The sequence below is a fragment of the Monodon monoceros genome, unplaced genomic scaffold (assembly GCF_005190385.1).
Source record: "Monodon monoceros isolate NGI ecotype Baffin Bay Population unplaced genomic scaffold, NGI_Narwhal_1 Super_Scaffold_7, whole genome shotgun sequence".
NCBI lineage: Eukaryota > Metazoa > Chordata > Mammalia > Artiodactyla > Monodontidae > Monodon > Monodon monoceros.
Window position 1 is genome coordinate 107,366,569 of NW_021703784.1, and position 12,472 is coordinate 107,379,040.

At 65.7% G+C, this 12,472-nt stretch overlaps 2 protein-coding genes and 1 long non-coding RNA gene across 8 annotated transcripts in view; 2 read left to right on the plus strand and 1 right to left on the minus strand.

The window, feature by feature from the left end:
* ANO9 (anoctamin 9) overlaps positions 1 to 3,235 on the plus strand; it is a 20,265-nt gene extending 17,030 nt beyond the window's left edge. Inside the window, 9 exon segments of the mRNA XM_029207425.1 lie at positions 61 to 118; positions 219 to 255; positions 258 to 315; positions 458 to 585; positions 664 to 816; positions 1,547 to 1,676; positions 2,256 to 2,357; positions 2,429 to 2,522; positions 2,642 to 3,235. Coding sequence (XP_029063258.1) covers positions 61 to 118; positions 219 to 255; positions 258 to 315; positions 458 to 585; positions 664 to 816; positions 1,547 to 1,676; positions 2,256 to 2,357; positions 2,429 to 2,522; positions 2,642 to 2,914 — 1,033 coding nt within the window. The 3' untranslated portion in view covers positions 2,915 to 3,235.
* LOC114886651 overlaps positions 1 to 4,597 on the minus strand; it is a 7,494-nt gene extending 2,897 nt beyond the window's left edge. Inside the window, exon 1 of the long non-coding RNA XR_003791383.1 lies at positions 3,796 to 4,597. This is a non-coding gene — a long non-coding RNA (uncharacterized LOC114886651). The remainder of the gene's footprint in view (positions 1 to 3,795) is intronic.
* On the plus strand, positions 3,743 to 12,205 carry SIGIRR (single Ig and TIR domain containing). Of its 6 annotated transcripts, none has more exons than XM_029207422.1 (10): positions 3,743 to 3,771; positions 7,896 to 8,058; positions 8,935 to 9,133; positions 9,643 to 9,776; positions 9,876 to 10,016; positions 10,414 to 10,557; positions 10,868 to 10,970; positions 11,035 to 11,185; positions 11,376 to 11,565; positions 11,865 to 12,205. In XM_029207422.1, the coding sequence occupies exons 2-10, from the start codon at positions 8,052 to 8,054 to the stop codon at positions 12,026 to 12,028; spliced, it is 1,233 nt and encodes a 410-aa protein (XP_029063255.1). In that variant the 5' UTR covers positions 3,743 to 3,771; positions 7,896 to 8,051; the 3' UTR covers positions 12,029 to 12,205. The 6 variants fall into 6 exon arrangements, 5 of the variants coding, with proteins under 5 accessions (XP_029063255.1, XP_029063256.1, XP_029063257.1 ...); XM_029207423.1 differs by lacking the exon at positions 3,743 to 3,771 and adding an exon at positions 3,787 to 3,803; XM_029207424.1 differs by lacking the exon at positions 3,743 to 3,771 and adding an exon at positions 4,527 to 4,607.
* The last annotated feature ends 267 nt before the right edge of the window (positions 12,206 to 12,472 follow it).

A 12,472-nucleotide genomic window follows, 5' to 3' on the forward strand; every position in this document is an offset into this window, starting at 1 on the left:
ACTGCTCCCCGACTCCCACTCCTGTCCTGCCCCCTCTCTCAGCCTCGCTGCCCTTCCCAGGATCAACGGTAACCCCGGGAAGTCCGTGCGCCTGGCAGGGCTGTGGAAGCTGGAGGAGGTCAGTCTGTCCGGAGGCCTTACTGCCCTCTTCCTGAACTGCCCCAACCCCCTGGTCACCCCCAGGCCCCGTGCCTGACCTCTCACCCTTGCCCCCACAGTGCCATCTCAGTGGCTGCATGACGGACCTGTTCGTGCAGTGGCCATCATCATGGGTCTGAAACAAACGCTCAGCAACTGCATGGAGTACCTGGGCCCGTGAGGACCACCCTCCCTCCCGGGGCGCCACCCTCACCGCAGGGAGCCCCCGAACCCACAGGGCCCCACCTCCCAGAGCCAGCAGTCCCGAGGGGTCCTCAGCCCCCCTCCCCGTCCCCCACCCGGCCCTGCTCGCTCGCAGGTGCCTGGCCAACAAGTGTCGCTCGATGCGAGCCACGTCCCAGGACCCCGAGCTGAGGCACTGGCGGCGCAACTACCGCCTGAACCCGGTCTACACCTTCAGCCTGTTCGAGGAGTTCATGGAGATGAGTACGCGGGGCGGGGCTGGTGGGCGGACGGGCGGGCGGGCACCGCGCGGGGGCCCACGGTGACGACCCCCACCCCCGGTGATCCAGTACGGCTTCACCACCGTCTTCGTGGCCGCCTTCCCGCTTGCCCCGCTGCTGGCGCTCTTCAACAGCCTCGTGGAGATCCGCCTGGACGCCATCAAGATGGTCCAGGTGCAGCGGCGCCTGGTGCCCCGCAAGGCCAAGGACATCGGTCAGGGGCCCGACGGGGCGGCCTGAAGGCGGGCGCTCCAGCCAGGGGGGCATGAGCCGCGAGGCGCGCTCGGGCCACGCCAGTCCCCTTGAAACCACCGCTCTGAGCCATGGGGGCAGGGCTCAGGCCCCAGGAAGAGGCGGGGCTGGCAGGCACCTCGCAGGCCGCTCCCCCCCAGGGGTCCCATTGAAGGGCCAGCAGCCGCCCTGCGGAGGCCGTGCAGAACGGCTTGACTCTCAGGGAGCTGAGGGAGAGGGGTCCAGCAGCTGGGCACAGGGACTGAGAGCAGGTGGCCTTAGTCACCTTGACTGGCCTCGCCGAGGTGGACAGGTGTCAGGGATGAAGCCAGGAGATGCGGCGTTGGACATAGGCAGTGGGAGAGAGAAGTGTGAGGGAGACTTGGGACCAGGTTAAGGCGGTCTGCCCTGGGGAGGGGACCCAGGAGGTGGAGCAGGCCTGGGGGCAGCCGAAAGGTTCAGGCATCAGATAGGGGGCGGAGACCTGAGCCCCTCCCTGTCCACATCAAGAAGAGGGGTGCAGGAGAGTGGAGGCTGCTCTCTGTTGGCCTTGGCCCAGGTCTTCCTCATCAGGGACCTGGCCCTGTGGCTGCCACAAACAGAGGCATGATGAGGCCCTTGACCATCCAGGCTCCCAGCTTCAGGGGATCAACAGAGGTGGGGGGGCGGGGGGCGGGGAGACAGTGCCGGCCTCACCCCCTGCCGTGGCCCAGGGACCTGGCTGCAGGTGCTGGCCGTCATTGCCAACGGGATGGTCATCGCCTTCACATCTGAGTTCATCCCCCGAGTGGTGTACAAGTACCGCTATGGCCCGTGCCGACAGGGGGTCCACCCTGCAGTCGAGTAAGGGGACACCGCCACACAGACCCTGGGGGAGCCTCAAACTGTCCAGAGACCCCTGGGAAACTGGCCCAACCATGGCCCAGCCCCAGGGGACCCCAGGGAAGGGCTCGATGCTAACAGTATTGCCTGGGGTGGGCTGCCCTCCCACAGCAACCTGCAGACCCTGAGTGGACCCCGGGAGTGCTGACTGGGACCCCAGTAGGGGATTAACGTCCCAGAACCAGCTGTTTTCTGAGCAAGTGATACTGGAATGGCTCCCCTTCCAAAGGCAGACCCTTAGTGGTCTGCATGCTGTCCTCATCCAGTTCCTCCAGCCCTGCAGGGGGGCAGGTCTCCAGGGGTAGGTCTCCCCCAGTAAGGCTGGCAAGGAAGCCTCGGCCCCTGGCAAGGAAGGCAGGTGGTGGCACCTGCAAGTCCCTTCAGCCTCCCCCAGGGGCCCCTCTCCCATGTACAGAGATGAAGGAGGGGGGTCTGCACTGTGGCACACCCTGATGGCCCCCACCAGGCAGGGGTCGGTTACAAGCCAGCACCCCAGAAGCCTGAAGGGACCACACCAAACTCCTCTCCCCCTCCCCCCAGCTGCCTCACGGGCTACGTCAACCACAGCCTGTCCGTGTTCTACACCAAGGACTTCCAGAATCCTGTTGAAATAGAGGGCTCAGAGAATGTGACTGAGTGCAGGTTTGGACCCCCATCCCCTGTGAGCACCCTCTGAACTCCTGACTCCTGACCTCAGGTGCTCCCCACCCCAGGTACCGGGACTGTGGCACCGCTCAGAACTCCAACTTCACTGAGCAGCCCTGGTTCCTCCTGGCCGTCCGTCTGACCTTCCTCATCTTCTTCGAGGTGAGCCAACACTGGGGACAGGCCCCAGGGCGGGGCAGCTCTCTGCAGCCCTCCCTGGGCCCCTGCCCCCTAAAGTCCCTGCTCAGCGCACCTTGACCTCCCCACTCTGGCCCTCCCAGCACGTGGCCTTATGCGTCAAGCTCATTGCTGGCTGGTTTGTGCCTGATGTGCCTCAGTGGGTGAAGAACGAAGTCCTGAAGAGGAAGCACCAGAGACTTGGGGAGGCGGGGCTGCCGGGGCCTGGCCCCGAGTCCCGAAGTACCAGAGACTCCGGCCGAGAGCACAGACATGGAGCGGGCCTGGAGCCGGTCCAGAGGCCAAGACGCAGAGCTGCTGCCACCACCGCCCACCCCAGCCCTGGCTGTGTGTGTGTGTGGGCGGGCTTTAATTAGACCCGCGTATATGTGGGGGTCCTGGGAGCCCCTGTATGTTTGAGGTGTCTGTGAGCTGCACACCTGTCCATGGTCTGGGAGGCCTGTTCCACCTGTGAGGGCTCAGGCTTGGTACTGCCTGACGTGAACTCTGAGTGACCCCTGCCACCCAGAGAACTGGGGCGGGGTTGGGGGGGAGACAGTGCAGGCCTGTCCTGTCTTCTCATGCCGTCTCGACAGGAAAACTGGCCCAGTTTCCTGGGCCCCAGATCCTGCCCCACCCCACTGGCTCCCCTCAATCAGCAGAGTTTTCTCTAATAAAATAAAACTGCTTTGTGTTAATTTCTGGGCTTCTGGCCGATTACGTCTGCCCTCAGGGCTAGCTGGGAAACTGAGGCCGTGACGGGGAGAGGCCCGGAATGTGGTAGCCTCCGCCCTCCTCTGGTTTTCCGTGGGCTTCCAAGTGAGGGGTGCCTTACAGAGGTCTTACCCTCCCTGCACCTCGGGTTTAGGAGCGGGAGTCAAGGCAGGCTTCCTAGAGGAAGACAAAGAGCTTGGGAGGAGAGGCAGAACCGCACCAGGTGCTCCTGGGGACGGTGGAATTTCCGAGGAGTTCTGGGGCACCGAGACTCTCGGGGCTGGTCGGGCCGGTTTGGCCTCTGCCCCCAGGCGCGGCGGCCGCGGCTCCAGGGGGCCGAGCGCAGGACCGTCTTGAACACCAGCCTGAGGCTCGAAGCTGGACAGTTGGGTCCGCCCTCGCCCCGGCTGCTGGGCGGGGCTGCACCTGCCACCGTCGCTGGGGCTGTCGCCGCTGCGCACCTGGCCCAGGTGAGCCGCTCCACCCTCGCGGCCGCGCAAGCCCCGGGTCTTGGCAGCAGGTGAGTGGCGATCGCGGCTCCTACCTGCGGAGGTGAGTGGAGGTCGCCGGCTCCCGGGAGCCAGAACCGGGCCTGGAGCTTGGGGGGGGCCGAGGCGCCTTTTGCCCCGGGGAGCCTCTGGACCGTGGCGGGTGCGGTTCCGCAGGAAGAGCCTCGGAGCCGAGCCCGCTGCCCGCGTCGCCCGGAAGCCTGAGCTCACCCTCGTTCCGGCCCTCCGGCCTTGCGGGGGCGAGGGCCGCTCTTCCCGCTCCGCCCGACTTGGCCCTCGGCCAGGAGAGGGAAGAGGAGCGCCGAGGCGCTGAGGGACCCCGCCTCCGCCCCAAAGTCCGAGCCCAGGCCCGAGGCCTCCCAGGGCGCCGGGGGCGGACGGAGAAACCTGCTGAAGCCGCTGCGCACCTGTGTCCGGGCGGAGCTACAGCCGTCCGCGCACCCCGCCCTTCCGTGCGCGCCCCCGACCTGCCCGCCCCCGCGCCCCCCAAACGTGCGCGCCCTGCCTGGCTCACCCCACCCGGAGGAAGGGGGTACTAACGCCCCTCCGGGAAGGCGGAGCGCGGGTGTGGGGTGTGTGGCGGGCCCGGGGATGCAGGAGGGGGCCTCTCGGCTCGCGGGGCCACAGCGCTTTGTGCAAGATCTTTCCTTCGGGACAGACGTCCGGGGATGAAGCACGCGCCAGGCGCAGAGGGGCCGCCGGTCCCAGATGAGGGGGAGTCGCTCAGAGACTGGGGTGCTGAGCAGCAAATCAGACGGCTGGGCGCCTGGGGACAAGGCGCGGGCGCGCGCCCGGCGACCAGGCCGACGCCGATGCTCCGGGGAGGCGGAGAGCCAGCGTGAGGCCGGTGGGTGGGAGGGGCTAGGGCTTCCTAGGAACCGCGCGGGTGCGGCCGAGCGCGGTGGGCGGTGCAGGGGGCGGGCTCGGATTCGGAAGGGCTATTCTCGAGAGTGCCTGAGGCGACGTGGGGTTTTCTGCTCACTTTGTGGAGTGGGCCTGGGGGACAAGGGAGGGTGAGGGTGGGCGTTAGCAAAGGGGAGACGGGCGCCCAGTGGCGGCTGTGAGGTGGTGGTGCGGGTGGGCATGCCGAGAGGCAGGCAGTCTGGCAGGAGCTTTGAGAGGCAGCAAAGCAGGTGGGGACACCAGGGAGAACCTAGCTCTTCGCCTCCTGCCTGGGCTCTCCCGGGCAGGTCACTGACTGCTGGTGGCCACTAGCCTGCCCATCAGGTGCTTACGCTGTTCACTCACCTCGGGGCCCACTGGGGCTCCTTGGAGGAGCTGCGGCTCGGTGGGGAAGGGGTGCAGTCAGGACTTCTTCCAGTTCTATTGGACCCTGAGCCCAAGATGCACCATCGTCCAAGGGTCTTGGAGGCCACGGGGGGCCGGGCGTTGTGCAGGGGGCCTTGGACAGGGTCAGATTAAGGATGTAGGAAAGCTGACGCTGCAGTGAGGATGCTCTGCCCCTGGAGGGTGAGGGCAGGGACAGGGACCACAGGGGACCCTGCCCGATTGCTATGAGCAGCGCCATCAGCCACCAGTGCTGGGCCCTGAGTTCCAGGTCAGTCCGGGATGGTGGTGCGGGGGAGTCTGTTGTGACCCCAGGAGATGTCGGCTCTCCCCCACCTGGGTTCAGAGCTGGGAGCCTTGCTGACGCCTCCTGTTTGCTTCCTTATCTAGAAGAGGGGGCTTAAGGTCCATGTGATGCCCCAGCCCCCTTGTAACTGCTCACCATTTGGGGGCTACACCTGGGAGGTGGACAGGGAGGGGGCCAGAGAGCCCTGTTCAAGGGCCCGTTATTGGTGAGAGTTTCCACAGGAGCCCCACCCATCACCCTGGCAGGTCAGAGGTCAGAGATACATCGGGGCTGCTCACTGGGGCCCGGGGAGCTACGTGGAGACACCCCCCCCATCTCCTGGGTGTTGGGACCATAGGGAGTGTCCGGGAAGCAGGCCATACTGCCCAGCTCCTCAGGCGTGTGCAGGATGGCCCTGACTGGGGGTCCACTGGCCAGGACCCCCACATATCACCGTGGCCCCCAGCCCTTCTGCCACCTCCCCGCTCACCCAGGCCTAGCCTTGGGAAGGGAAAGACGGTGCCGGTGCCCGGGTGGGCTGGGGCGGGCCCTAGAGGAAGGAGCTGCTTGACTCAGAGTTACAGGAAGAGTGGGGCAGGCGGGGCTGGCGGGGAGAACCACCAACTGCCCGCCCGCCCGCCAGCCCGCTGGGGAGGAGGGTGGGTGCCTGGGTGGGGTTTAGGTTGAGGAGAGGATGTGACTGCAAAGCCAGGAAGCTACGGGGAAAGTTCTTATTAAAACGCACAAACAAAAGCCAGGTCCTCGCCGTGCTTGGCGATGCGTCTGGGGCAGCCGTGGTGATTTGGACTGGGCCGGGGGCCCAGCCGAGCAAACAGTTTGCTCCCAAGCACACGTGAATGACCTCAGTGACGGACATCCCCTCCTCAGGAGGAAAGAGCTGGAACCAGGTGACTTCGTGTTCTCGCTGCTCAGCGTGAGCCTGTGTTCTCGTCCTTGGATGCCTTTTCCGGCCTGAGCCCTCTCCTCGAAATCAGGCCTGGCTGAGGGGAGGCCCGCAAAGCACGTGGCTTGCGTGTGCACGTGTGTGCGTGGTGCGTGTGTGCCAGTGAGAGAGCGAGGGGTGATGGGAGGCTGCGGATGGGTGTGAGGTGCAGTGTGTGTGGCGTGGGGTGTGCCAGGTGTGTGGACTGCCAGAGTGTCGGAGGTGTGGGGAGTGTGCACGTGCAGGCATGTGTGGGGCGTGCAGGGGGCGGTCGTACAACACAGACTATACAGAGGATGGGGAGGGTTGCAGCGGAGGGTGTGCAGGGGGACACCTGTCGCCTGGCCATGTGGTCTGGCCTGAATTTCCAGGAGGGTCCGAGGTTGCCTTTCCAGGGGTAGGAGGTCTTCTGAGGTTACAGAGGCCAAGGGGCCACTGTAGGAGTTGCCCTGGGACCCGCTGGGCTGGGGGAGGGGGCGTGAGCCGCCCAGCCTCCCATAGCCCTCAGTGGGCTTGTCCTCCTGCTTCAAGGGCCTTCCCAGGACTGCCCTCCACTCCAAAGGACTTCTGGAAGGACCCTCCGCACCAGCCCCCCGGGAACGAGCCAGATGCTCCACCGATTTCTGAGGAAATTCCAGCCCAGCCAAACCAGGGGCTTCCAGCTGATCACGGGTCCACATCGGGTCACCCGTGCCGAAGGAATGGGGGGCAGGCTAAGACTCGTCCCTGCAAAGCCTCAGGGGCCCTACGGGTGGGGGGAGGGCCTGAAGGAGCCGGGGCCCTGGTGTGTCCACTTAGCAGGGAGCAGGGGGAGGACTAGGTGCCCAGTAAATACCCGCTGGGCACCAGGGAGGAGGTGCCCAGGGCCCGGCTGCCAAGGAGTCTTCCTCAAAGGCTCTGCCACTGGGGCTTCGTGCCCCGCCGTTCAGCCCAGGTCACTGGAGAGCTTTTTGGGTCAAGAGGCGTGTGGCTGCTGCCAGTCTGGCCGGGAGTGGTCCCAGACCCCGTGGAGGAGAGAAAGGTCACCGTGGGCGGGTGGGGGCTTCCCTTGGGCAACTATATGGACAGTGTGGACAAAACTGTCTGGGTCTGAAGATGACAAATGGGTGGAGGCGCCAGCACAGGACCCAGAAGGAGGGCTGCCCCGTGAGACCAGCCTGACCCTCCGCTCACCCCTCCTGCCTCGACACCTCGGCCCAGTGCAGCCTCAAGTGCAGGGTTCACGCGTGCGTGGTGCACCCAGGACGGCGTCCAGAACAAAACCCCATGGCTGGGAGTGAGGCTCAGTCAGGCAGCCCAGCACTCGAGAACCCCGAGCCCCCTGGAGCCTCGGTACAGGCTGAGTGCCGCTGTACTGCAGCCCCCCTGCCTGTGTGTGGCAGCCCTGTCCCAGGGGACCTGGGAACGAGGCCAACTCCTGGGCTCACGAGGTGTGCCGGGAGTGCTGTCCCACCCTGGGCTGTCACCGTGTCCCTGGGGCAGATGACGTGCAGTCTAGGCTGTGCCTGGTGCTCTGGGGCCTCCACGCGGCAGCTGGGGCAGAGGCAGTGCTTCAGTGGCCAGAGTTACACGTTAACTTATCCTGTTCTTGTTTAACTTGCTTCCGGGGATGGCGGCAGCCTCTGACCCATCCTGGTGCCCTGACTGACTGGCCACAAGGACAGAGAGTGAATCCTGCCCAGCCCTTGAGGGATCAGTCTGCTCGGCCAAGGAGCCCCGGGGAGCCGTGGGTGGCACCAGTGTCCAGCCTGCCTCGAGGAGGCCCCGGCCAGACCATGGCAGGTAGACGGCCAGAGAGGGATGGGCACGGGCTCCACTCCCACCTCCTGCCCCTCAGGCTGGCTCCACGCTGCAGTGTGGCCTGGCCTCTCTGCTTGGCCTCAAGCCAGGGGTACAAAGACCTCTGTTTGCCCCTCCCCTATGGCCCGGGGTCCTGACCCCATGGTTAGGATGGGCCCACACCGTCTCCTGCCCAAGCCCTCTAGACCAGGCTCGTGGGGGTCAGTAAAGCCCAGGGATACTGGGAGTGGGCGCTGGTGGGGGGCCATTGGGGGTGGGCTGCTGGGAGACCACACTACCAAGATGATGGCGGTCTTCTATGACTACCGGCTCCGGCTCATCACCCCAATTTAAAGATCTTGGGGAGGTGAGAAGGCTTGCCTGTAGCCAGGAGTAGAGGGTCCTGGAACCCCTAGCTCCCATACCAGGTGGAAGGTGCTGACGCCCAACCACTGACTCCCCCAAACCACTGGTGTCCAGCAGAGGGGCCGGGGCCTGGGCATCAGAGCAGTGGGCGACAGGTGCACACAGGAAATGTGTGCTGGCTCACGTCCTGGGTAGACAGGCAGCTAGGCGGGCCCTGCTGAGCTGGAGGGCGGTGCTGGGCCAGCTCAGCCATGACTCCGTGCTAACATCTTCTCTGGGGACGGGCAGCCACATCTGGGGCAGGCAGAACACATACGAACCGGCTGCTGCGGGGGTTAGATGTGCCAAATGCCAGGCCCTGTCCCCCGTGGGACGTGTGGACAGACGTGGTGTGGTTACCAAGCAGCACATGCCACTGGCCACCGTGGTTTTCTTCTGGCCCACAGACCATCTGTGGACAGTGGGAGGCTGGCATCGTGGGCACAGCTAACCCACTCGGTCCTCTCTCTGCAGGAGCCTGCGACAGGGCCCCTGACTTCCTCTCCCCATCTGGAAACCAGGTCCTGTGGCCTGCCCTGGGCAGTGTGGTCACTCTGAACTGCACGGCCTCAGTGGTCTCTGGGCCCCACTGCCCCTTGCCCTCGGTCCAGTGGCTGAGAGATGGGCTGCTGCTGGGCAATGGAAGCCACTATGACCTCCATGAGGACTCCTGGTAAGAGATGAGGGTGTCCAGGGTCAGGTGACCACGCTGGATATAACCCCCCCCCCCCCAGTGGCCTCTCTGACCTACACCCTGGTCTGTAATGACCTGGACATGGACTGGGGAGTGACTGGCCAGACATGCCATGGGCAGAGTGCCACTCTGGATGCACACTGAGTCAGTGACTGCAGGGACAGATGGCCCCTCTAGACACTCACCTTGTAGACCACCCAGGGCCATGGGGGCCAGCAGAGTCCTACAGCCTGAATTACTCACTGACCGTCGGGCCAAGCCTAGGATCTGAGGACCCCCAGGACCCAGATCCAGGATTAGGGTGACTGTCCCAAAAGAGATCCACACCCCCTTCATGTTCTGGCCATTTCTCTTAGCTTATGGCCCAAGGACTGCCCAGGAGGCCCAAATCTACAGCCTCTCTGGGTGAGTCCCAGACAAGTGGGGCTCTGGGGCATCCGGTGATGCTGTCGGGCCCCAGGTGAGGGGGTGGGGCCTGGTCTCCCCAGGGTCAAGGCCAACTGGTCAGAGGTGCTTGTGTCCAGTGTCCTGGGGATCAACCTGACCAGTACTGAAGACTTCAGGACCTTCACCTGCTCCGTCCAGAACATCAGCTCCTCTTCCTTCACTCTTTGGAGAGCTGGTGAGTGGGGTCCAGTGGGGCAGAAGGTAGGAGGGAGGCCTGGGGAGCCTTTAGGCTTGGAGGGTGCTGGGCTGGCTCAGTCAGTGGCTCTGTCCCCAGGCCTGGCTGGACACGTGGCCGCGGTGCTGGCCTCACTTCTGGTCCTGCTGGTCCTGCTGCTGGCAGCGCTGCTATACGCGAAGTGTCGACTCAATGTACTGCTCTGGTACCAAGACACGTATGGGGAGGTGGAGATGAACGGTGCGTGGGGCGCGGATGCATGGGGAGGCGGAGTCAGCCACGGGGCCTCCCTAGGCTCAGCTCTGGGTGGGGGGGATTGGCTCTGGAGGTGGGGGCGAGGAGGCATCCGTCCCTGGAGGGCACTGGAGAGATCCCAGTCCAGGAAAGGGGGGTGTCTCTGTACAGCCCAGGAGGGCACAGGGCCGGCAGAAGGGCGCCACGGTAGCCTGGTTCCAGGGCTCCACTCGGAATCCTGTGCTGAGGAGGGGTCTAAGCGGGGCCCGGGGCCGAGATCTGCTGGATCTGCGTCTGGGGGGCTGGCCTGGACCCCGGGGCACGAGGGGGTAGGTTTAGGGGGCCCCGAGGGTGGCAAGCCTAGGCCTGGAAAGCGGCCGCGCTGATCCGCCGCCGTCCGCAGACGGGAAGCTCTACGACGCCTACGTCTCCTACAGCGACAGCCCCGAGGACCGGAAGTTCGTGAACTTCATCCTGAAGCCGCAGCTGGAGCGGCGTCGGGGTTACAAGCTCTTTCTGGAGGACCGCGACCTCCTGCCGCGCGCGGGTACCGCGGCGCCCTGCCCCTTTCCGCTCGGGCCCAGCCCCGATCCGGGGCGCAGGCCCCGCCCCTGTTCCGGCCCAGACCCCGCCTTTCCAGGGCCACGCCCCGCCTTTCCAGGGCCACGCCCCTCAAAGCCCGCCTCCTCCCCGTGCAGGGCCCAGCCCCATCTCTACTCGGGCCCCGCCCCTGTTCCGGCCCAGATCCCGCCTTCCTAGGGCCACGCCCCCTCGGGTCCTCCTCAGGCCCAGGCTAGGGCCCCGCCCCTTCTAGGGCCCCGTCCGCGCCGCCCCCGCCGATGCCCGGGTTCCCGCAGAGCCGTCGGCCGACCTCCTGGTGAACTTGAGCCGCTGCCGGCGCCTCGTCGTGGTGTTGTCCGACGCCTTCCTCGGCCGGGCCTGGTGCAGTCACAGCTTCCGGTGGGTCCCGCGCGGGGCTGGGTGGGCCCCAACTGCGCCCCCCCTGACTGTGCCGCCCTCGCAGGGAGGGCCTGTGCCGGCTGCTGGAGCTCACGCGCAGACCCATCTTCATCACTTTCGAGGGCCAGCGGCGCGACCCCGCACACCCTGCGCTCCGCCTGCTGCGCCAGCATCGCCACCTGGTGACCCTGCTGATCTGGAGGCCCGGTTCCGTGGTGCGGAGGGGCAGGGGGCGGGGAGGGAGGGGGCTTGTGGATGGGAGCCCGTGGGTGGAGGTGCCATGGTCAGCCGCCCAGAGGAATGGGCTCTTTGGGGCCAAGGAGACCAGGGTCTTTCCGTGTTGGCACCCCCTCACCACCCCCCTCAATTGTTCACGCTCGCTAACTGCCCCACCTTGGCCTCCAGACACCTTCCTCCGATTTTTGGAAAGAGCTACAGTTGGCATTGCCACGGAAGGTGCAGTACAGAGCGATGGAGGGAGACCCCCAGACCCGGCTGCAGGATGACAAGGACCCCATGCTGATTGTGGGAGGCCGGGTCCCAGAGGGTCGGACCCTGGACCCGGAGCTGGACCCTGACCCTGAGGGGGACTTGGGTATGCCCACCGGCCCCACCCCTGACCCTGAGAAGCTCAGCCTGAGTTGGAGGGGGGCTGCATAAGGTGGAGCCCCAAAAAGGGTCCAGGTGGCAGGGACTGCTCCCTGCAGCCCGTGGATGGGCTTAATTCCCAGCACCTCCCACTGCCTCTTTCCATGAAGGTGGTCGGGCCCGGGGCCTGACTGGGAACCTCCAGGTCCTCAAATACCACCATGCAGGAGGGGCAGCAGGGAGTGACCCTGGCAGAAGGCAGGCTGTGGGCGGCCCAGCCTCAGGCCTGGCGGTACCCCTCCCCAGGTGTACGAGGGCCTGTCTTTGGGGAGCCAGCAGCTCCACCGCATGCAAGTGGGGTCTCGCTTGGAGAGGGCCAAGGCAGTGAAGTGGATGTGTCGGACCTTGGCTCCCGAAACTACAGTGCCCGCACGGACTTCTACTGCCTGGTGTCGGAGGATGACGTGTAGCCCCTGCCCCCTGGAGCAGCAGGTTCACCAGGGACAGCTGGGGCAGGGCTGGGGTGGGTTTTTTTTCCCACTCAGCAGGACCACGAGCCCTGTCTACCTGCAGCCTTGGGACCTCGGGGAAGGAGAGTGGGCCCAGCGACCCTCCTTGTGCCAGAAATAAAGTCCTTTGGAATCCTGCCCAGGTCTCGGCCTCTCCTCCCCTGGGGCAGGAAGGGGGTCTGCAGTGTTCTGAGCAGAGCACCCCACCCCTCACTTCCGTCTCAGGCACTCCAGGGCCCTGGATCCCTTCCTTTTCTCGCTCCATGGCCACCTGGTCACCGCACCTGGGTGTCCCCTCAAGCCCACCCTCTCCCCATCCTCCTCCGTCCTGAGCCAGCTGAGGCGTGTCTCTTGCAGCGGCCTCCTCAGGTCTCCCTGCTTGGGGCCGTGACTGTTCCCAGTCCC

Excerpts from the sequence above, each read along its gene's own strand:
- SIGIRR (XM_029207420.1), top strand. The coding sequence starts at position 6,191 with ATGACCTCAGTGACGGACATCCCCTCCTCAGGAGGAAAGAGCTGGAAC. Across the intron at positions 9,134-9,642 it reads GACCTCCATGAGGACTCCTG|GGTCAAGGCCAACTGGTCAG; the intron begins GTAAGAGATGAG and ends TGGTCTCCCCAG. Across the intron at positions 11,566-11,864 it reads TGACCCTGAGGGGGACTTGG|GTGTACGAGGGCCTGTCTTT; the intron begins GTATGCCCACCG and ends ACCCCTCCCCAG.